Below are 25,027 nucleotides of genomic sequence, written 5' to 3'. Positions count from 1 at the left end.
ACAAATTGTGACATGCTTGTCTGAAATAAATGTCTGAAGATTTATTAGTAACGCAGTGTAGTTATTAGACAATGTTAACAGTTACGGAAACCATAATTGTTTTGCTGCATTCATCGTCATGTCCATGGTCCATGGACACAGTTAATAAATGAGGCTTCACGAACATGACTCATTTTAGGTTCTTATTTAGAAAGGAGATTCATGGGAAGAACAATATTGGGATTTGTTTTTTCAATCTATTAAGGGGAAATGATAGATCCGTTTCCGTTCCGAAAGTCTGTACACCGTTTTAAAAGCTCCCCAAAAACATTATTTACCAGAACGTTTTGGCCTCTGTGGCCTCCGTCAAGTATACTGAATAGCAGCGCATAGAACAGGTAGGCTATATATAAAGGTATAAGTGGGCAGAAACAAATCAACGATAAGTAATCACACCCGGGGACACACACAGCCCCAATTTGGGATTGAACTTGGCTATTACACTCAGGACAGAATAATGAAGCCATTAGTATCCCTGTGTGGCCACCACACATGCTGTGATGTGCTATCTCCATAGAACTCTGGGAGTATGGAAAATGTGCAGGAACCCTGGTCAGGCTTTAGGATAGAGGTCATGTGATTGGTTGGACAGGGAAGAGGCCATGGTTAAACCTCCCTCTTTGCCTCTGTGTGCGCCAGAGCTAAGGTGTGTTGCCTCTGTGTGCATCCAGAGCTAAGGTGTGTTGCCACTTGGACTGGCAGACATTTGTCTCTGTGTGCGCCAGAGCTAAGGTGTGTTGCCTCTTGGACTGGCAGACATTTGAAGATGCAGCTTACTTCGGTTAAAGGGCCACTTCACCAGATCTTATTTTAATGAGGACACAACACTTTCCTGGGATTTGTTTGTTTGTAATATGTGTTTTTAGATATTTTAGTCATGACACCATGTTCATGACCAAAGGTTGTCATGAAAATGTGGTCTCACTTCCTTCCTGGACTATGGTCTCACTTCCTTCCTGGACTACAAGTCACACCGCCACGCAGCCTCCCCCTCTCCACAAGAAGGGGCAGTGGACCTCAGTGGACCTCAGTGGACTTCATTACTTTTCTGGACATAGGGTGCTACTGTTTACATCTACTTCTACAAATACTATTAGCATTGAGTGACTGCAGTTTCTTCCAGCGGTGAAATGTCCCTTTAACTGCTGATATACAGTATATAAGGATTGGTTGATTGATTGATTGAAATTTTTATTTCACAGTATGTAGAATGGGTACATTTACTGTTAGATGTGTGAGATTATACATTTCTATACATTTCCTCTGGCTGTCATGAGTGGAGCCATGTTGCGCTGGCTGCGGAGTGGAGCTACGTATGCATATTCTGCACATGATACAATGCAATGCAACCTTGAGCAGGGAAAGGTTTACAGCAGTGGTTGTGGTTAACATCTCAAACATTTTCATGCCAAATTGATATGTATTAGGCTGCAGACCATTATCTGATTGGTTATTGTGCCAGGAACCACCATGAAAGAGGATTTGTGTTAAATACAGTATGTAAAATTTTTCATACATTTCAAAATAGCTATAGTGTTGTGAGCTTGTAGATGGGCTATTTTTGAGGGGCCCCTGAAATGCCCCTCCTATGCCCAGCTTTCCGTGTTTGTGTAAACACAAACATTGAAGACAAAAGTGAGGACAGAAAAGTGAAGATGCAAATTGTGATTTGGCCGGAATTACATTTGTGATGATTTGTCTTGCGTGGCCAGACGTTGGCTCCCGCAATTTTCAAAGACTTATGTCAAACAGTATGGAGCACGTCATACTGTCCCGCAAATGTATCCGAATATAAATTAAAATCATTAAAGCATATCGGTGTTCTGATTTTGGGAGGTGTAGTTCCAAACTCTATAGAGGGTATGGCATGCATAAAGTGAATGGCAGATTGAGTGGCAAATCGAGTGGCAAAGTGAGTGACAAAGTGAATTTAATGTTTAAACTAAAGTAATTTAATGCAATCAAATGGGACTTTTCTGTTTGGATGCATGGGCTGTCAAGGCCAGAAAGTAGTTTTTTGCCACTCAGTAGGCATTCCCGCATAACGGGTATGTGATGATGATGTCATGCACATACCCTCTATAGCATTCAGAGATTGTGGAATAGTTGCCTGGCTACGCGATACTAGGCGTCCCCTGATCCCACTTTGAGAACCACTGGTTTGGGGTAACAATATCTTATTTACTTATAATATAATAATAGATAATATAGGCCTAAACCTCAACCGTCGTGGACATGTTTTCGTTTTCTTGTGGGGACTGTCTTGAAAAACAGAGGGTTGAACATAGATCTACTGAATTTACCAATACAGTGTCCTTTTACAAAACACTTTTCCCCTACTGAGCAGGTGAAACTTTTCAGTGATCAACAATAGAACTATGGCTGTACTGAAAGCTCCCAGGTCTGCAATGTGTGGTAGAATGAAAGTGAAGGAAGTCCAAGGAATTATGGATGCTCAGTAAAACAGATAAATAAAAGATTAGAGTAGAGAATATTAGTACTTGTTCGTTCCTATTCTAGAAGATCATGGGACGATGGGAGCATAACAAAATGTAGACTAGTAAGCCATTCCCCATCCTCACCCTATGATCCTTTTAAACTGCACCTGGACCATATATGGCACAAAGCTGTTGGATAGCACAGGGGCCTATAGTTTCCATGAATCAATGTTCTCCATCTGTACTGTAAACCTGTGCTGACCAGCTATGAATAATGAATCCTGGTCGTCGACGGGGCTCCTGACCACAATACCTGGAAGCACCATTGAATGTGAAACTACAGGAAATGGCTTCCCTTTAGATCGAAGACGGTGCTGACATGCAGAGACCTTTCACTCTCCAGCAGCCATTCCACAGCTCTTAACCCATGACCCGCCTTGGGAAAGTGCTGTGCTAAGGGGTATAGTGAGGCATCTGTCTGTTTGGACTGGATAATCTTCATTGGCAGTTTACTTAGGTCTGTTACAGGGAGTACAACTAATCAGTGATCACTACATATTACGCTTAACTAATGGTCTTATATTATATTATCTACTTACTGTAGTTGAAGATGTTAAAAGGAATCTTGGATTTATGCTTTACAGAAATGGAATATTGCAGAGGAATGCAGATCTTCAGACCTATCTGGGACAGACATGATATGACCGACAGTCCCACACCTGCTCTTAAAAATCACACTTGTGTGAAGTGAGGGGCAGGGGCTATATAATAGTGGCAGTGCAGATTTCACTACGTTACGAGACATGAATGCAGCGTGTTATTGTAGAAAGCAAAATCAGTCACAAGATGTATTTATATTGGCCACATGACTCACGTCGTCAATGTTTGTTTAACTGCTGACCTAAACAAAAAAGTCCATATACTGCCATTCGAGTTTTGTTTAAAGTGCTCTAAACAAACATTAAAAGTCCATAGACTTGGCTGCCATATGACGCCATTTCAAAAGCCAGACATTGGAGTATCACACTTGTGTAAAGTGAGCAGCGCCTTTTATCATGATGATCATTTATAACTAGTCCTTAGACTTGCCTGCCACATGTCACGTTCATGTAGCACCCACTGTGGCACTGTATTTTGCTTGGCTTTCCCTAAAAGGTCCATAGACTTGGCTGCCACATGACGTCAAAATAAAAGCCACGCATTGGAGCGGGTAGTGCCGCTCAAAACATTATCACCTGCATTAAACAGAAATAATTATTTGAAACCATTATGTTACCCAAGATTTGACAAGATAATGTACATCATCCGTGTCATGATGACATGAGTGGTGATGAACCTATGTGATGTGGACCCTTGCGGCTGGTATAATTCCTCCTGATTGGCCAACCCCGACATTAAGTGATTGGCCAAGCTTCGTGTCACCAATATGTGTCACTTGGAGTGTGCATGGAAAGTTTCATGCTGATCGGTCCATCTGTGTCTGAGAAACAGACACATATCTGGACTGGGGCAAGAATATAATCTCCACCTCCAGGCTTATGGCTTATTGCTTTGCCAGAGATAAAAAATGTTTATGTAACACTTTTATCTGAAATATGAGCTGGTATTACAAACATTATAAGTTTCTACAGCTGTGTGTGAAATGCCACAAAACAAAATTACATATTTTATGCATTCTGATGCTGGACGAAAGCAGTTTTTTCAGGAATTAACCTTTGGTGGCATCAGACCTCTTAGCCCGTATCCAATGCTCATTTTGAGAGAGTATTGTATCTGATGACACAAATCAAAGATGACAAGAAATCGAATGGGACATCCACTCTTGTCTAGCCTTATGGATTTGCGCAGTACGTGGCCTGACCAGAAATAGCTGGATATAGTTCTCTATATGAATTTGTTTTCTTAGCCAGTCAAATTGGCTTTATCAGTACATAGTTCTCTAATTGATGTTTGCAACTTGAAATTATATAAGGTACAGACAGTGAAGGAGTTTTATACATTTGGAGTGTTTTGTAGCTTATTATTTCATTCCGTTCCGTTGTTGTGAGTGTGTGCACGCCCGGGTGCACGCTGTTTACCTTTCGCCAGAAACGTTCACATGTCAGGAGTGATGCGAGACAAAATCACAAATCACATTCGAACCTCGGATGGATCGTCAAAACCACGGACAGCGCTCGTATATAGTTTCAGAGTTATGAGGCATTGAAAATCCTACTTTGACTGGAGGTAAATATCGACTTAAAAGAACGATTTGGCTATACTCACCAATACAAGAAAGTGGTGAAGAAAGTCTACTTTCCCTAGTGGACGCACTCTGAGCCCCCACCACACGTATAAAGTGCACTTTCTTTTTTTCACTGAAAAAAAAGAACCCATTCACAAGATTTTTCCTTTCTGGCCAAAAAGTGCATTTTATACATTTGGTGGAGGGCTCAGAGTGTATCCACTAGAGAAAGTAGACTTTCTTCATCACAAAACCGTCTTTGTATTGGTGAGCAGCGAAATCGTGAGGCTTTTCTGCATTTCATGCGAGGGCAGGAAATTGAGAGTCCCATAGCCTTAAGGAGAAGTCCTTAAGGCTATGCTAAAGCTAAGTTATGAGCTTTTTATCTGTCGTTTCAACTCAATGGTCTAGCCATTATACTAGGTTCTGACCTAGTCTTGTTGATAATACAAGCCTGTGACGCCAAAACATAGTACTGAAATGGCAATGTGATCTAGTTTGGGGTCCTTTTATTTTGAAATGATGAGCAACAGTGTGACAGACATAATTCAGAATAATTAATTCACTCTTGTATTAAAGAGTGAAGCCAGAGCAGGCATGTGAATCAATGGTTCAGAAAGCCTGCAGACTCAGTGAGCCCAGTAACCACCCACTACTGTTCAGGGAGGTAATTATGGGTAATTAAAGGACTAGCGGTTAACGAGTGTCCATCTACCAGGGGGGCTGATGTTGATAGATTAACTGTGCTAACGCACTTACTGCCTGCCAATCACTGTGGATGAAGAGGCTTTTCCGGAGTAGGAGGAAAATATCCATTAGCTCAGGCTCAAATCAGATCTTTGTACAGTTATCAGCCCCTTTTTCCTGATGCTCATTATCTGTCCCTTGATGCTCATGCATTTGGGTTCTGTTGATTGGCGCCCCTATTCTTTTTTGGCTTTATTTCCCAAAGAGTGTCACTGAGTTGTTGTTATATGATACTGTTTGGGCAATATTATTCGGTAATGTATCACTAATGCACTCTGTGTTGTTTTGTGTGGGGCCAGTGGGTGCTGTCATTCCTCAGTGTTGAACTGTAAGCTTGCACTAATGGACAGATGTGTGGAAAACAACGGGGCCCCAGGGTCAAGTTGAAACTGTAATCAGAAGTACAATGTATGAGGTGAAGGAGTTCTTCTGTGCCTGGGTGAGATAAGGATACTTTATTTTTTGCTCTCTTATATTTTTTATTATGTATTTTTTGTTAATTTCTCTTCTGGACCTACTTGTGGATTACACCGATGTCAGTCTACTTTATGTGGATTATGCGGTCATCACGCACTGACATTTTGCACCCAATCCCATGTACTTGCACTGACGTGTTTTGTTTTTGTTTTTGTAGCACCTTCATGAATTGCATTTTGATAGCGCTTTTCCAAGTGCTCAAAGCGCTTTACAATGTACATTGTGTCGACGCCAGCGTCCTCACTTCCCACATTCACACACCGATGGTGGCAAGCTAGCACCGAACACCTCATTGGAGGCAATGTAGGGTTCAGTGTCTTGCCTACTGACACTTTAACATGTGGACAGGAGGAGCCAGGATTTGAACCGCCTACCCACAGATCATTGGACGACTTGCTCTACCTCCTGAGCCACAGCCGCTTAACTAATGTTCAGAAGTATATCATGCACAGACTGAACAGTACATTTGCTGCTATGCTTATATGCCTATCTCAGGTACTATGTACCATGTACTATGTTCTTATATGCCTATCTCAGGTACTATATGTACCATGTACTATGTTCTTGTTTGATCTCCTTTCCCCCTCCGCCCCTCTTCTTCTTCCCTTTCTTTCTTCTATGGAAAATAACAATTGTATTTCACCCACTTCTTTACTTCTATAAATATAACTGTTATGTGACAATAAAGCTGTTTCTGATTCTTAGAAGTCATGAGTGACTGATGTCTGAACTTTCCATTAGAAGCTTGGCGGTATAGGGTACGCTTATTTTTAGATGGCCATTCAGGAGAATTCGCCACAGAGTGTTTCCTTTGCTGTGACTGTCCACCCTGCCTGCAAAAGAAAATGGACACAGTGTGCTCTCGCCTTAGCCTCCATTAAGGCTGACAGCTTTCATTTAGCCTGTGCACTTGCTGTAGTAACGTTGCCCCCATGCATGCTTGGCAGGGTATAGACCATGAATGCTGTTATTTTGGGGGGCTTCTGGTTCCTTCTTCTGGTTCTTCATCCATATCCATCCATATCTATTCATTTGAATGTGCAGTGCCAGTGAGTGTGTTTTCTGCGTGGTGAATTAATAGGCTAATTGATAACTGTTCGCGATATTTCTCCCATCTGCATCTGATCATAATTGAACAGTGATTTAAAATGACAGCATCGTAATAGAAACGCTAAGCTAGACAATGTTAGTGATTTCCATAATCTATCTATAAATGCACCAAGTCTCTGTGCGTAAGTGTCTATGTACGTCTGATATCCACGTAACTTGAGAACCGTTCGCCCCACCAACTTCAAAATCGACACACGCGTTCCACACCACCACAGGGAGTGCAGCGCCCGGTGTCGAGTCCGTCGGATACACCGTTGTCCAGAACCAGCACAAAAGCCTCTGCCCAGGCTTTGGACAGGGCCCCGGCTCTGGCCGAGATCTACTTATATGGAGCTGGCCTGTTCTGACATCACAATGACATCACAATGATGTAAAGTAAAATAGTCACATTGTGTTCCTATTTATCATTAGTCTGGCAAGGTGATGGAAGCAGAATTCCTTATTTAGGTGGACAATTTACACCACACTTTGGGGTGGTTTATTAATCACTCCCGGCTCTCATTGTCTTTGTGTAAGTAATCAACTGGAGAAGTTTCATGGTGATAACAATTTAATATAGGTATGGTTTTGCACACTCCATTCATAATTAACGTTCCAATTTTGGAGGTCTGGCTCATGGACTAAGAACCAAAAAAAACTGAACAGATTCCCAACCGGTGGAAAAGGGGCCTATGTGTGTCTGTGAACAAAATAACTTGAAATGGATGGGCAAATTTTCATGAAACTTGGTTGGTGGGAATTGATCACTGCCCAAGGCGATAATTCACTTTTGGTTTGAAAAGGTCAAAGGTCAAGGTCTCACTCCAGGAAAAGAATCAAAACCACATATTGTTATTAAGTTGTAGAAAATGAGCTGTTGGTGCAGGTTTGAACCTGTTTTTTATTGTGGTTGTTCTGTTTTGGTTTTTTGCAGGTACTTACATTCAATGTCCAACTGCACCATCTCCTCCCCAGGCCCAGCTTGGTTCTCAGCCTCACAAGTGAGGTTGTGGAGGTTGTCTTTAGAGGAAACCTCAATCAGATGGAGAACTAGCTCTAAGGTGTTGCCATAAATTCTCTCCTGGAATAGCCCACAGAGAACACAGTAAGTACAATGATCAGCAGCATAGTCAATAACAACAATGCATGGATATCTGAAATGTTTTCTGAACTGTCCATGGATGTGAATCAATGTGTCAATCAATGCATGTCAACTGTCAAGCATATACATGTAATTGTACAGTAGGCCTACAGTAACAATTCCTTCCTATGTTTCACACCTTGCATTAAAATCTCCTGTTGTGATTACTGAACCAGGTGAAATGAACACAAACAACTAAGAGATACTGTACGTGTACAATCTTCACCACTCAAATCATACAGTATATCCTTCGTCATATGACAATAATGAAAATAGACGATCTACAAGCTCATTCATTGTGAGCTTTTAGATCTGCTATTTATTATTTTATTTTTTAAATATTTGACATAAACAAATTAGGGATGCCAGGTTACAAAAGGAACTTTATACCAAATATTAAGATTGTTTTTTGTAGTTTGACTACTGTGAGACGTTTCCGTGGTCAAACGATAAATCACCTACACATCATCTACCATGAATATGAAATGGAGGGACTTGATCTCCACTAATAAAAATGTTTTGGGGAAACTGATAATATCGATCCATCTGACAGTGCTGTGTTATTGACAGTGAATGACATGAATGTTGGAAATCCTCCGCTACCTGCACAAAGTATCGGGAGTGCAGGTGTTCAGTGCACCATTTCACTATGGGTGTGGGCGTTCCTGTCACGTGGCACTCAAACGTCAAGTTGCCCCCTTCCTGGATTTTGTTGTTGGAAGGGAGAATAGTCACCTCGGGAAGACCTGCATATGAATGGACACAGGGTGATTGTGCGATTGTTAGATTGAATAAATATATGTATTGACTTGAGTATGAATATATTGTGCATCAATATTTATAAGCACATGTGGCATCAAGGCTCTGTTTCATTTCATGAATTCCCTGTAAGCCTGAAATTATTTGCCAAATAGATATTACAGGGAATGAAATAGACCCCCATAAGGGAATCATAGAAACAGAGCACACATGTGGATGATGGGGTGGTGATGGGAGAACAAGAAATGTTATTATTCTGGGTGCAACCATTGAGTGAACATTTCCGATCTACAAATTCAAAACGCGTTGAGCTGGCAGAGCTCTATTTTTGCCAAATAGATTTAGTGTAGAGCAGTGGTTCTCAACCTTTACTGAATCCCAGTAAGTAAAGAGTCCACTTGAAAATCTTGAAAGTGGGCCCGGGCCGGCCTAGCGGTCCGGGCACCTAGGCTGGTAATCCACGACGGTGTGTTGTGTGTTCGAGTCCCGACCCCGATGACCTTTGCTGCGTGTCTTCCCCCCATCTCTCTCCCCGTTTCCTGTCAAACCTATACTGTATATCAATCAATAAAGGCAAAAAGCACCAAAAATATCTTTAAAAAAATAAAATAAAATAAATAAATCTTGAAAGTGTTCGCACTTTGCAGCCTATATACAGTATCTGACCACTTAACATAGCAGCTGAATGACTGCAATGGAAGTGGTCAGTGTTGGCGTATTTTCAGAGCATTTTTATTTTCTAATTATCAATCAATCTATTGTGTTCAGATTTGAATCAATGAAACTAACAGTATCACAACAGGATCACAGCTTCATTGGCACCGGGTAAAAAAAAGTATATAGCGTTTAAGTGGTTAATACAGGTAGGGTAGGACAAAATATGTAAAATCCACCCACTGCAGTTATCCATCATTAAGGTGTTCAGCAACATTTCCTGGTCATTGGAGAAGCAATGCAATGGCTGATTATCCAGGTCTCCTCGTTCGTTTCGCTGCCACTGCTGGAGCCAATGGATATCGCATGAGCAAAGGAGAGGGTTGTCCCTCAAAACTCTGAACAAGGACAGAAAGACATAATCAAGGGTGAACAAAGTACCACTGCACATCTGCCATAGAAGAACCCATCCATTTCAGGAGACATAACATTTAATTGTGAAGAGATGATAAAGCAGAGTTAAAAGCAGGAGTACAGACTTTCAGGTTACCATATTTCACATTCATTTATCAACAAAGAAGTGACTCCCACTCCGCAGTTCCATGGACTTCTATTATGGACCCCCAGCTGCCTATCAAGAGTGTGACCGTGGACCAAGCCTCTTCACAGAGCCTATCAAGAGTGTGACCGTGGACCAAGCCTCTTCACAGAGCCTATCAAGAGTGTGACCGTGGACCAAGCCTCTTCACAGAGCCTATCAAGAGTGTGACCGTGGACCAAGCCTCTTCATAGAGCCTATCAAGAGTGTGACCGTGGACCTGGCCACTTCACAGAGCCTATCAAGAGTGTGACCGTGGACCTGGCCACTTCACAGAGCACGACCATGGACTGCTACCATATTATTATATTTTATACCACTATATATTATCTGACATCATTGTTATACCATATTATATATTCTCTTACACTATTACATTTATTATTATTATTGCTATTGATACTACTTGTATTTGCCTTTATCTCCTCTGTCTGTCCTTCTCGCTCTCTTCCTCTCCCCCGACACGGTCGAGGCAGATGGCCGTCTACCCTATTGGGTTCTGCTTGACGTTTCTTCCTAATGGGGAGATTTTCGTTACCACTGTCGCAAAATTGCTTGCTCAGGGTGGTATATCTGTCGATTCTCTGCTCTACGTGAGAATCTACAACTTGTTGTGATTTGACACTTTAATAAAATTGAATTGAAAGTTGTATTGTAGATAATAATTGAGTTGTAGATGTAAAATGATCAAGTGGATATTTTACAACTATCTTTAAACAGAATCAATCATTACACAGTACCCTAAAAGGTTTAGCTTACAAAATTCCATCAGTGTGAGAGTTATTATGGCTGGTTCTTTATTGACTTTATTGCAAGGACTGTAATTAGAGTTTTATCTTTAGCTGCATAATTGTCGAGAGAGGGCGAGAGTAATTGTCATGCCTTGTGTTTGTATATTTTTCATTATGTGCGAACAGAATAAAATATTACAATATCGTATTTAGAAAGACGAGAAAAAGAAAGTCTAGAGCCTGAGTTCAGCCAAACCATCAACCACCAAATTGTCAATTTACAGTAGAGCTACTGTATAAACAGGCACTCCAAAACCCAAGAGTCCATATTCTTTATTGTAGAATGTAGAAAAGTATTGTAGGTCTGGGTCATAATCCCTGTTGAAAGTGCAAGAGGATGCATTTAAGGCTTGGCAGAGAATCTCAAAGGAAGCTATTAAAAGTTTGATTGTGATGCATCCCAAACTTGAAACCTACTGTATTTCCATAAGGCTTTTTTGATCCAAAACTAACTTACTATAGATGTTGGTTTTAATGTTTGATCATACAGTACATTCATAAGGCATCTTTCTAACTATCCTATTGACTTCGTGCAATATTTGTAAGTAGACTAATATGGGCAATATGCAGAATGTTCATGTAGTATTCCAGAATAAGCAGCAATGTTTCTATCTATGGACCAATATAAACATGCACTTACCACAACTACAGTACCTCCACACAGGTTACAGAGGCGATATGTGCTGCTACTTGGAGTAGTTTTGTGTTCATTGATATTGATTGTGTACTTTGTAGCTGTAGAGTATTTATGTGCATTTATGTATGGTCAACTGTCTAAATTCAATTTAGCGCTGTCTCCATTTGATGGTATACTGTATGAGGGCTAATGTGTTTGTTTTGTGTGGAACGATTAGTACTTTCATCCTCTTGAAATCAATCAGACGACTGCAGATGATTCAGAACGCTGCTGCTCGACTCCCTACTAATACCAAGACATTAGTGAAGCATATCACTCCAGTTCTTAAATCCTTCCACTGGCTCCCTGTGTGTCAAATAATTGATGTCAAAATACTACTGTTGGTATAGCTTTAAATGGATTAGGGCCAAAATACATTTCTGATCTTGTATGATATCATGAAATGCTCAAAGCGCATTATATTGCCTTGTTGTTGAAATGTGCTGCTTTGCCTTGCCTCTCGCTGTCATGTAAACCGTGCTGTCAAAACAACATGATTTTCTTTCCAATAATGATATAATATCCACCATTGGAGACAAAAGTCTTGGTGGGGGGATTATATCTTGAAAGAAATCAGAATAAATATTGATACGTTTTGTATGAATTCTGTATATGTTTTTATTTTTTATACTGGATGCTCAACATGGAGACATTCACTAATGAATTTCAGGTCATTTCTTACATTTTAGAATGAACTCAACATCATCATGTCATATACTGTGCTTGGAAAATAAATACTCACAGGTTGAGCAGAGGCAGAAAATGGAAAACCTTCCAGCTGATGTGTTCAAGAGAGTTTGATGCCAGGTTCCTGTGGGACAGATAGGAAATTAACGTGATATAATTGCATTTTGAGAGGAGGAAAATATTTTCATTATGTCAGACAGATACAATTTTTTCCTTAGGTCCTGATTATCTGATATCTCATCCATCTATTTACCATAACAATATATTATTTGAAATTATCTGAAAACAACCGGAAAACAAAGGCTAGACAAACACTGTCAAATCTAATTGTTGAATCCAGTATAAAACTTTTTTACATTGCAGGAATCAAGTCGGCTTCAGCGGTTGAGTCATGCTGTGATTCAATCACTCCTTCAGAACAATGTGTACCTGCCTTGAATTACTCTCCAGGCGGAAAACCTTAATGCATCCAAATGGGCCCTGATCAATTACCCTGGCAAGTATTTCACATCAAGAGCTACATTCACAAACAGCACCGGCGCACCTCTCTGTGTTTGCTCACTGTTCAGTACATTAGGTGATTAGTCCAGAGTCACAAACACTTCTGGCAGGAGAGCCACTGCTAAGCTACTGGGAGCAAAAATACTCAATGCTGACTACACTAGAGAGGTCTATTAACAACTGCATTAGCCAAATCATTGCATTTCATATTCTTTTGAATTAGTTTCAATATTTTGATATTGTGTTGTTCTAAAAGATTAATTATATGACCAGAAACATAATTCATTGTAATGGCTCAAACAATGCAGCCATTTAATGTAAAAATAATAATAATAAAAACAAAAGTCTCAAAAGGGAAACATAATACCAGTATCGTGGCTACTCCAGATTTATAATCAATATTCTAAAACTCTTCATTGTAAAGTCTTAAAATAATCCTTTGGCAAGTTTATGCTGCACGGCCTTTTATCATTCCTCATAAGTTGCTGAAAGAACACCACAGCCACTCTGTAATGTACCTCAGACAGCCAAGGAACCAAAGCTGTAAATAAACCTCCTCAGAAGATGACAGCGGGCCACACTGGGGAGTATGCACATGCAAGCCGATACATATTCACTCTGGCAGGGACCGACAGGGGCCAGCAAGGGTTCAATTATTTGTTTTCCTTGCTCCCAAAAGTTCATGTCAGATGGGTTGGCCATAAGGGCTTATCCATTACCAGCTCGATTTTGCCCCAGGCCCACAGGGGGAGAGCATAGCCGGGAATAGCAGCCCAGTCTTTTAGCCAATCTCAAGCACTGCTTACATCTAACGAGGGGAGGACAGAGGTCTAGTGGATGAAGCGGATAGAAGGAATAAAGAGGTTATGGTATGTCACAAAGAGCGGTTTCAGTAGCAGGGCCCCCGTGTTCACAACTTACTTTGGATGTAGCCAGAGACCCCTAATCTAAGACACATCTGTTACATTCCAAAGAAGCCCCTCAACCCACCCCTTCTCCTCGTTGGTGAGATATTGATTAAGCGATAATGGACCCTTAGTGGAGTGTATTTATTATGCATCAGTTGTCGATAATCCGCCAAAGTGAGCGAGTAAAAGGTGACTGGTGGATGTCTTCTCCAATTTCTCCAGACCCAGCCCCCCCTCTAGTGGCCCCCTCTGCTCCCCCCTCCTCACAATCTGCCTGTCTGTCAGGTAAACAACATCGGACAATGATGAGGACAAGAAGATAGCGGCGATAAGGCTTGACTACTGATGAACTGACATATTTCCATGGTTACGGGCAATGAGCATGCTATTGGTGGTTGTTTAACCTGGGCAGTATCGGAAAATTAAACAGTAGGCAATTTCATCAAAAGAAATGTTGAAAATTAAGAACAACATATATAGGCTTTGGTTTCTGGTTGTTTTGTGGAAAAAGGGTTCATAGATATAATCTTTCTAAAAACCCACAGAACCAAACTCTGTGGCATCGGATTGTAGTGTGTGCCATGCCCCACCTTGCAAATACTATTAGACTGAGATCTGATATCATGCAGATTGAATTGCATCATAGTAAATATCTTTCACTGTAATACAGCTCAGTGGGAGTCACTGGTCAAAATATACAAATACAGCACAGCACACTGTATTAGAAACCAACCATCGTACATTTCTCTTAACGCACTGCTGAATGCATACCATAATCTACAGCTGCAACTGTCTGTGTACAACCTACTGTCTCACCTCAGTGATAGTGGCTGAATGTTAAAAGTTGTAGTGCTATCTACTGCACTCTATTTATGTGTTGTGATGTCCCCTTGCACTGTATGTGAGATTCTGTGGCTCCAGTACAATGATGCACCATGCAATTTGTGTTTCAGTGCCACCAAGACAAATTCCTATGTTTATTGTTATTACACATGCTGTGTAAAAAGATTCTGGTTCTTATTTTATATAAAGCAGCCTCAGCTTACTACGTATGTACCATTAAAGTATTTGTGCAACAGTCAATCGAACAAATCGATTTAATCAATTACAAAATAGAATTGATAATCGATAATTTGATAAAATAATCAGCTCATAATCTATCCCTATTTTGGGCATGTCATTATAGGCCAAATAATTAAAGGAAAGAAAACTAATCGTGAAAATAGGCAATCTACTAGCTTTAAAAATGTATTGATAGAATAATCGCTAAGAAAATAATCAATAGTTGCAGCATATTAAAGAGTTGGTTTTGCATTGATTGACAGCAACAAATAGGCTGACCCGAACACAGGTCAAGAAGACATGAAAGGGAAAGATAATCCTGTTAGCGACAAGGACACTTACACATACTGGAGCTTGACGTTGTACTGGAAGGCAGTGGCAGAAATATACCGCAGCTTGCAGGATGTCACCGTACTGGAGCGTGAGCAAGCACAACAAACAAAACACCAAGAGGAGGAAAGAGGAAAAATCACTACAGTATTTATATACTATTTATAGCACCCGGAAATAAACAAGAAACAGAATCATGGAAAACACTTTAACTGTATTCTATGACAGCTACCTGTATAATGAATGCTGAATGTACTGTTTAGTGTTTAGTATGTAAAATTCAAATACATGAGTTAATGTAGTGCCTGGAACAAATGGCTGGTTGTCACACTGGGAAACTAGAAAAAGTGCCCCTCTAGGCACAGGTCTCCACCAGGCCAGGTCAGGTTGTGGCCTCCTGGTGGCGCTATAATAGGCCAATGTGAAAAGGGTGCCATTTGTTCTTACACCATTAATGGCAATTGGATGATTTGAGGCATTTTGTTCCAAAAATGTGTTTTGCAAAAATCCACCTGTTGGTGGTGCTATAACAGGCCAATGTGAAAAGGGTGGGATATATTCCTCAGCTTAGTAGGAAAGTTTGTGAAAGATTTCACGTAAATTGCACGCTGCATTCATGATTTGAGGCATTTTGTTTCAAAAGGGCCAATCCTTTGAAAGCCTATGTTAGCCAATTAGGATGGAGTATGAAATATCGGACCGATCCATCTTGAACACGGTCCATGACTATAGAGATAGTGCGTAACGATTTGCGGGATTTTTGGACAGAATCTAGAGGAGTAATATCAAAAAAAATGTTTTTCAAAAGTCAGCCTCCTGGTGGTGCTATAACAGGCCATTTTGGGGCAGAGGTTCATCGTTGGCATCCAGGGAGTGTGTGTGCAAAATTTGGCATCGACCGGGTTAACAGTGCCGGAGATTAGCTGTTCACAGACGGCAACAGCAAATCTTGTGATAATATTAAGAGAAGTCGTGCAGTGGAGGGCAATGCACTGTTGAGTCACATACTGTGTACTGTTCTCTGTATCACTGACTGAAAACATGTCCACAACATTGCAGTTTGTAATGTACTTTATTATTCATTAGCATGTGTTTCAATAGGTTAATCCATCACTACTTACAGGTTCTTCAGTTCTCTGTAGTTGACTAGATCGATTTCTGTGAGGTTCTCCATGCCAACTTGATTCTCTATGTAACTGATTAAAAAGATAGAAAAGGAATGATTTAGGCTAATCAGCAACATAACATTGTGGGCTTCGGCTTGTTGCTGTCGGATGAAAGAAAATAACACAATACACATATTGAAAAGGCTAAACAGAAAACACAAACCAGAAATAGTTGATGGGAAACTCTTGAACAAGCCATATCCAGACATACCTCAGGATAGCAGTATTGCAGTAGTGTGCTGTGGATCTATTCAGCACTTAGACTACCTAGTACAAGGTCACTATCTTTTCATGAACTGCTTGAATAGACAGCTAAATCAGACTTCTCACGTCTTGTCTCAGTAAATGTTTACCCCTCAATACAACTTCTCGGATGTTTCTCCCAACTCCTCCATACTCTTTTCATGAACTGTTCTGAGGACATGACTGGATTGAACTGATCAAGGACCTTGTCTACACAAATGTATTTTTAGGCAGATTGTTTATGCACCATGATTGTTAAAGGGCCACTTCACCCCTTTTGCAACCAGATCTTATTTTAATGATGTTTGGGAGACAAGAAACACTTTCCTGGGGTTCGTATGTGGGTAATATGTGTTTTTAGATATTTCAATATTTCAAAGTGTCCATGGGCTCCATGATGTCATGGACACTGGGCTCACTTACTTCCTGCACTACATCAAGGACTGTCTAAAGAGGACGAGACGCGAAGACCGTACGGGCGACGCCATGTTGCTTATGGAAGGAAAGAAACATGCGCAGTTGAGACCAAGGAAGCTGAACGCGGAAGTGTTGGCTGCATGAGCCCATTGCGCATGTTTCTTTCCTTCCATGGAGCACCATAAGCAACATGGCGCCGCCCGTACGGTCTTCGCGTCTCGTCCTCTTTAGACAGTCCTTGCACTACATGTTGTCTCAGTAAGACAGCCCTCCCCCTATCCACAAGGAGGAGCAGTGGACCAAAGCATTATGGGAATTGTAGTCCAGGAAGAAAGTGTTGCTTGTCTCCCAAACATCATTAAAATAAGATCTGGTTGCAAAAGGGGTGAAGTTTCCCTTTAAGAGGATGATGAGAGTGGAGTGCTAGAATGTAGTCATGCATGTTCTCTGTGCTTTGAGTGCAAATGTCAAGCAACATGAAAGGAATCAGGATTACACAGAAGCTCCACTCCAAGGAGACACAGAAGGAACAGTTAATTCTCAAAATGTTTAAGAAGAGTATTAAGTAAGGTAAAGGTATACCTCATATTTTATGCAGAAGGGAGAAGTCTCCCCTCAAGACTTTCTGACAGAAAACGGGGCATAAAGGAAGTAGAAAGGGGGGGCTTTCTGACAAAGGTCTTTCTGGTCAAAACTTAAGCAGGTTATAGCAGCGAGCTTGGTGTCCTATAGTGGATTAGTAGGTGAACAATCCCAATGTCATGATGGGTATGCTTTTATGCTTTCTTCAACCACAAAACCTTTTTTATGTTTTTTTTGTCGCTTTCACCTTTATTTTATATTTTTTATGGAGGGATAGAAAGTAGGCTGACAGGAAATGGGGAGAGAGATAGGGCGGTGACATGCAGTAAAGGCCGTCGGTATCGGGAGTCGAGCCCGCGGCACACTGCCAGACTGGATTACCAACCAAGGTGCCTGGACCGCGGAGCCACGGCCCAGGCCCACAAAACCTTTCTGATATAAAATCTTTCTTAGGATAGGTTTAGGTATCGTATTTCTGTGGTTAATATTCAGATTAAGATTACATTTAGCCATTATGTTTTTGTAAGATTAAGGTTAGGGTTAAGATTATGTTTATTCGCATAGTTGCAAAAGTGCAACGAAGGAATTGCATGGATATACTAAGAGAACAATTTGTATTGATTGATTGATTGATTACACAGATAGTCATAAAGAAAGAATATTTGTGAGAGAGTATATATATATATATATATATTTAAAACTACTGTAAGGTCTGTAATGTCTTGTTTATAACACAATTTAAACATTCATTCAAGCTGGCAGTTGCATGCGTTGGCTGCACTGAACAAACAGATATGTATCCATGCGTGATTGACCCACACAGCAGTAATGTGATTACAGGGCAGGTGGGCTCGGGATCACCCATCGGCCTTGGTTATTGGATTGAGCCAAGTGGGTGATATATCATCTATTGTTCCTGGGTGAGGGCAATGGCTGGCAATTCACAAAATTGCATTTATAACTCAGCACATGATGAATTTCGGCTGCTGTTCCAGAGTTAATGGCCCCTTGTTTGTTCCATGTATCGGCTGTGTTTGCTGCCAATACTCCGAAGTGTTGTCGTTTACTGGCATGCCGCGGTGAACGAATGCCAAGAGAGGCCCTTCTCACTTATTGATTGACTGGTTCAGCGAATGTCGAGCCTCTCCCAGAGGTCAGCCAAACGTGTTTAGCCACAGGTAACTTTTCATAGATGGCTCTTTCTGGAGTGCTAATTGATCTGGAGACGAGAACAGTAAGAGAATAGAAGACACTGACATTTTGTTTCCTACATTTTAGTCGGCTAGTTGCAAGAGAGCAGAGCAGCCCTCTAAGAATGACAAGTAGCCATTTGCATTGTCTCAGAAAACGAATGGACATTTTTTGTTAAATATCAGCGATGTTCAGTACATAATGAAACTATTAGGTTGGATGGAAGTGCCACTGTATTTACAAAAAAAAGCTCTTGGAATAATGTTACTCTAGACTACACCTTTTTTGTTCTTTAATCTTCTGGGGACTGTACAAAAATGTCCTAAGTGCTTAAATGTGTATTCAAATGGTGTATTTCTCCTTTGACATTTCAAACAACCCACTTCTCTGGCAAATTGGTGAATCTCAGCATTGTTTCAACAGATTATATTTCATTCCAACCCATGTGAAACGTCAGATAAGTGCACAGAAAAAAGTTGAGAAAGAAAGTTTTTCCAAAAAGTCCTTAATGACATGGATCGCTTTTTGTCTGAGCCAGCTGATCACAATGAAGAAGCTGCTTTGTTTTCATAGAATGTCATCGTTTGCTGTAGGACGATATATTGGTCCACTCAAAAAGTGCTATTGGCACTGCTTTTTCTGCACATAAAATGCAATGTGTGAACCATCAAGTGTACATTCTACAAAAGCATATAGCTTAACTGTAGAATCATGTCACTGTAATGGACCGAAGTCAAAAGTCTGGCTTTTCTATTTTGGTTTGATTGATTTACTGATATCTTTATTGACAGCAATGCATATATATAAACAAACATATGTGTACATAATATATGATCTCATAGCTCTCATGTCTGTCTGCATCTCATGCAATCAAATTGTCTAATCACCTGTATGCATGTGAGATTTGGGGGCGGTGACAAAACCAGTCGAAACCAGTATTTCTTAATGAGCTCATGGATTTGCTCACAGAATGACCGACCGTTATTGATAACATTTAAATGCATAGAGTACTTTTATGGGATGTTTCTAAAATATATTAAATTAATGATCAATCAATCTCTAAAAACATGATGATAATAATGATTATTATCATGGAGGAAGTAGGCCTATGGCACTGTGACCTTAAATCACATTCCCTGACTGATTGTGTGTTCAGGAGCTAGGTGGGGCTTTGAAAGGTGACAAAATTATACTTCCCATGAAGTATGACCTGTATTACTAGCCTACATCAACACAATGACAGCATTCCATAATATCAGTGCTTCAAAGTGTGTTCTCAGTGACATCCATAGATCCACATCAAATTAAACAGAAGCAATATTAAATCACACACCTTTATGTTTTTGGAATGTCCACCTATGCACATTCATGTTTTTGTGAGTTTATACCGTGAAACTACTGGAGTGGTAAAGGAAGCAGTGATTGTATATGCTGGACATACTGTAGGTTCACTGTTTATTTTACACCAATAGTTTCAAAGTCTTTATAATGCTTTATATTTTGAATGAGATCCAAGAATATTTTGCACATAATTGCATAATTCTACTCATTTTCTAAGAGACCACATAGCCTTACAAAATATTAAGAACAATGCAGAAATTAATGGAGTTGTTTTCTCACAGCAGTAAAGTTGGCCCTAATAACAGAATTAAGAATCTGAGTGAGAGCCTTTGTCCCAGAGGCACCCACATGGTGCATTGACTGTAAAGACATCAATGCTAGTCATGCTCTTCCAGTTGTCGTCAGACTCATTATAAAAATAATAATAAATACATACAAATAAAACGGTTATCAAATAAGTAATTTGATCACCCCTTTTTTCCAACAGAAAAAAATGCCTTCACTGCTTGCCAGTGAACAACTCAACACCATGCATACTTTAGAAAATACGGTAGCAGATATTATAACTGAGGATCTTATCTATGACTAAGAATAACTACTGCTGCACATACATTTTTACCAAAATGCAGTATTCATTGTAAAATGGGTTTGATTGTATACAAGTTAAAATCACATCACTTGATTAACAAAAAAGATATTCAAGTGTATCACCTCGACTGAACTTTAGCATGTCATGTGTTATGTCAAACTTTGTAACAAGCTCAAAGCAATTTCGTAATGGCTCCGACTCCCTTAACAAAGGCAAAGCAATCTGAAAATGTTAGATAAGTTTCAATACATCTAACAGCATATGTATCTGTGTTCCTATTCTAAACCATACAAATTAACATAACCTACAAATTGGCCATTCAAAATGCACTCCCAGTCCAACTTTACTTGAGCCAAATTAACTGATCAGCTGAACATGAGAAAGTCATGCACACATCATCACCAACACCCAAAGCATGTGAATGAATCCAATGCACTCACACACACTCACTTTAAGGCACATGCACAAGTACTGGCTCCAATCAAGCCTGCCACCCCAACCCAAGTGCACTCACATCTCTGTGACGTTTTCACTCTCTTGTGGTGCCAACGCTGGGATGCTAGTGATGCCATCAGTCTCCAAGCATTGCAGCATGGCAAAAGAGCAGCGGCACGCGGACGGGCATCCTCCCAAAGTAGGCAACGGTGCCAGGCAGAGCCAGGTGAGCGCCAGGGGTAGTGCCAGGGACAGGGCTGATGCCAGGGAAGTTCCCGCTGCCACCGCCATCATAGGTTGAGTGATAAAACGATCTCCTTATTGCCAGCAGGATGTCGTAGATGCACTTGACGACAGCAGCTGTATAGTTCACCTAATAGGGCAGAAACATTGAGAGCGAGGAAGCTTCCTCCCACCACACACAGTAGCTGTCCACTTGCTGCTGTCTGGCAGGGCTGCGATCCCAGCTGGTCAGGGTTCTGGTGCTGAACCACAGCTGCACTGAGCAGCAGGAAGGCAGGCAGGCAAGCAAGAAAGCAAGGGGCCTCTGGGGACACTGGTGGTGGGCTGCAGCCTCACTCTCTCGCTTTCTCTCAACCTCCCTCTCTCTCCTCCTCTCTTCTCCTCCACGTTGCAGGGAGGGGCAGGACAACAGAAGCCATTAGTTGACTCTGTGTTGGAGAGCCACAGTCACCAGACACCTCGGAAACTGAAGGGGGGAGGGAGATGGAGGGGTGTCAGGGATGATGTTAGGAGCATGGGGGAGATTTGAAGAGAAGGAAGAGATTGGGTAGGATGATGGAGATATCACCTGCCTCTGGGTGAGAAGATTGCTGTCCCAGCAGTGGCTAGAGGCGCAAGCAGAGCCATGCAGTAGGGTGGCTGGCTGCCTGTGCACAGTGTGAGTTTCATGCTAGCTACGATGTTGGCTATCGGGATAGATGGGAATGAATCCTGGAATGTCCACGCTTGTTGAGACTTTGGTCCTCGCTTGAGGAGGCCTTGGTTGTGGACAAGTGCGAAACATTTATTTTTTATTGTTTCCTTTTGTTGAACCTGCTTTTTGTACCTTGTGTCTATGTCATGTATGTAAAATCATTGTAAATGTTCTTGTTTGTATACAGGGCGCCATTGAAAAAGAGACCTTGGTCTCAATTGGATTCCCCTGAAATAAAGGTTTCAATCAATGCCCAGCTTTGTCTGTTTGTGTGAACACAAACACGATGATTTGATTGGCTGATGATCACCCCATAGCGATGATTTCACTGGCTGAGCAAAAAAGTGAGGGTAGAAAAGTGAAGATGTGGCCCAGGTGGTGGCGTAACCGTCTGGGCACCCGACTGGTAATCCAGTCGCAGTGTGCCGCGGGTTCGACTCCCGAGCCCGACACGGCCTTTACTGCATGTCTTCCCCCATCTCTCTCCCGTTTCCTGTCAGCCTACTGTCTGTCCCTTCAAAAACAAACAAAAAAAAAACAATAAAAGGCGTAAGCCGCAAAAAATATCTTAAAAAAAAAAAAAAAAAAAAGTGAAGATGCCAATTGTCCGGAATGACATTTGTGATGATTTGATTGGCTGAGCACGGAATGTGATGTATGATGATAAGAGCGCCCCTCACTTCACACAAGTGTGATTTTTGTTTTATAACAAGAAAACACAACATTTCAGGTTCAAACACAGCCAAAATGTAATATGAAACTGTCCTCTGAAAACAGACCTTTGTACAGGCAACTTCACGACAAAGAGTTGTTGAGCACATAATCCAAGATCCCATGAACTGAATTTGCTGAGAATATATATCTTTATATAATCCTTTTCTGTAACTGAGTAGCTTAACTGAAATCTGCTTAACATTTAAAAACTAGAATCACAAGTCTGATTACTAGTGCCTGAGACAGTGCCTTTCTCACAGTGCTAATGATGCTATAACCACTACCATTAGCCTGTAGATGAGCCCGTGGCCCATCCATCATATGGCTTCCATATGAGTGGAGCCAATTTTTACCCAGGGGACAAATATTGTGCCCCACCCCCATCCCTTTCAACTTTCAATCACTCCACACATGAGTAAGGTCATAGTGCACTGACCACTATTACTGGTCATAAGCTGAATAGCCATTTTTGCTGCTGTCGTCAGGGCTATGTGGTGACTTAATTACTCTTTCCACCATCCTTGGTCTTAGCTCAGCAGCTAGGGTGCATGGTCGAGAGAGCTTTTTCACAACAACTATGGTGCTAAATGGACTTCAGTGCATGTATGACATGCGTGTGCATGGATATACATGTGTGGGAGCTGTATGAAATAATAAAAGACAATAGTGGCAAAAGTAAGCGCAGACAAAATCCAGAAGTTCATCAAGAGTTAAATAATAAACGAGAAAGGGTTTTATATGAATAAACTCCATAAATGCTGCCCAATTCTGCCTTACAAGTTATACATAGAGAAATAAACAATGATTTATAAAGTACTTGAAAGCCACACTTGAGTAAAATAACATATGTCTTGCTTTTATTTTTACTCCAGTAAAAGTAAAACTCAAATTGTTGAATTAGCTCACATTACATCTGGTGTTAAAATGTATCAAGTATCAAGAGTTGCAGTAAGTATTAAGATTCTAAAGTAAAAGTAAGTATCAACTATCAAGCTTTTCATAGTGCAAAGAAACAAAACGTCCTCGCTTTATAATTAACAAATTTTATCTTTTTGAAAATGTTAAACACTTGATAATTTGTCCCAGTACCATTTTTCACAGGTGAATGATCTCTCATATGCCAGTGTGTCTTCTAGCTTTCATTTCCAAATAGCTTGTGGCTTGATTCAATACTTTCAGAATAGCTTTCATGTAGTTCATCTGCTTTTTCACCATTAAGGTATCTCGACAAAAGTTACGTATTACATTGCATTTTCAGTGACACACCAACATCAAAGCTCACAACATGAGAATAGTTTGTCCATTACATGCCATCTCCATCTATTTATATATTTGTAGCTACTTATTTCTGAGTTTTGAGTGGTTTTGGTCCATCACACAAAAGAAAGAATTCTCCATCTCATCCATTAGTTTTTTCAGACACCGAGCCAGGTACTCAAATATAAGCTAAAAACATTTCATTCAAACATAGAAACACTAGAACCATGTCAACCTAACCTCACCTCTCTTCTCATGAAGATCCTTCTGTGCCAGGGTTCCGTACACAAAACACATTGTAATGCATACTTCCTATTTTCTCAAATTCAAAATCAAAGCCTGTGCACTTTAAAGGTCTGGCACAGAAGTTTTCCTCTCTAACGTCTCAAATATATTGTTTATGAAATGGGTTAGGGTATATATATAAATATATATACATACATGCATTCATCCATGCATTCATACATGCACGCACGCACGCACGCACGCACGCACGCACGCACGCACGCACGCACGCACGCACGCACGCATACACACACACACACACACACACACACACACACACACACACACACACACGCACCTACACACACACACACACACACACACACACACACACACACACACACACACACACGCACCTACACACACACACACACAAAAGATGCTCCATAGATCAAATAAGGATGTGCTATTCTTTTTCTTTAAATATGGAGTCTGTAGTTTACAACAGACCAATGTAAAGCAAAAATGCATTGCATCATTAAGTTACAATCACAGCATGTTCAAAAACCTGCCAGAGAACTATTTTCTTGCCCCCCCTCTTGTCATTTAAGTTAACTGAGACTTGACAGACAATCAAATATTCAGTAAGTCATGTGATAATTCATTTTCAACATCTCCTCAGTTGGAAATAGGGGTCATTTGGAAGTTAATAATGAGATAATCTTTCTGTGGGCATTCTATTCTATATTAGATTACTATATTCATAAATCATGATTGACGGTCACCCAAAGGGTTAATTGTGAGTCACC

At 40.7% G+C, this 25,027-nt stretch overlaps 1 protein-coding gene across 1 annotated transcript in view; it reads right to left on the bottom strand.

Annotated features, from left to right (window-relative positions):
• ntrk1 (neurotrophic tyrosine kinase, receptor, type 1) overlaps window positions 1–21,376 on the bottom strand; it is a gene marked incomplete at its 5' end in the record, with an annotated part of 39,356 nt that extends 17,980 nt beyond the window's left edge. The window contains 7 exons of the mRNA XM_079503297.1: window positions 7,957–8,095; window positions 8,759–8,901; window positions 9,812–9,966; window positions 12,376–12,444; window positions 15,134–15,205; window positions 16,243–16,317; window positions 21,165–21,376. Coding sequence (XP_079359423.1) covers window positions 7,957–8,095; window positions 8,759–8,901; window positions 9,812–9,966; window positions 12,376–12,444; window positions 15,134–15,205; window positions 16,243–16,317; window positions 21,165–21,376 — 865 coding nt within the window. The remainder of the gene's footprint in view (window positions 1–7,956; window positions 8,096–8,758; window positions 8,902–9,811; window positions 9,967–12,375; window positions 12,445–15,133; window positions 15,206–16,242; window positions 16,318–21,164) is intronic.
• Window positions 21,377–25,027: the final 3,651 nt, after the last annotated feature.

Source organism: Electrona antarctica (genome assembly GCF_951216825.1).
Source record: "Electrona antarctica genome assembly, chromosome: 6".
NCBI lineage: Eukaryota > Metazoa > Chordata > Actinopteri > Myctophiformes > Myctophidae > Electrona > Electrona antarctica.
Note: the sequence above shows the minus strand (reverse complement) of the source record. Positions and strands in the feature narration are given on the sequence as shown.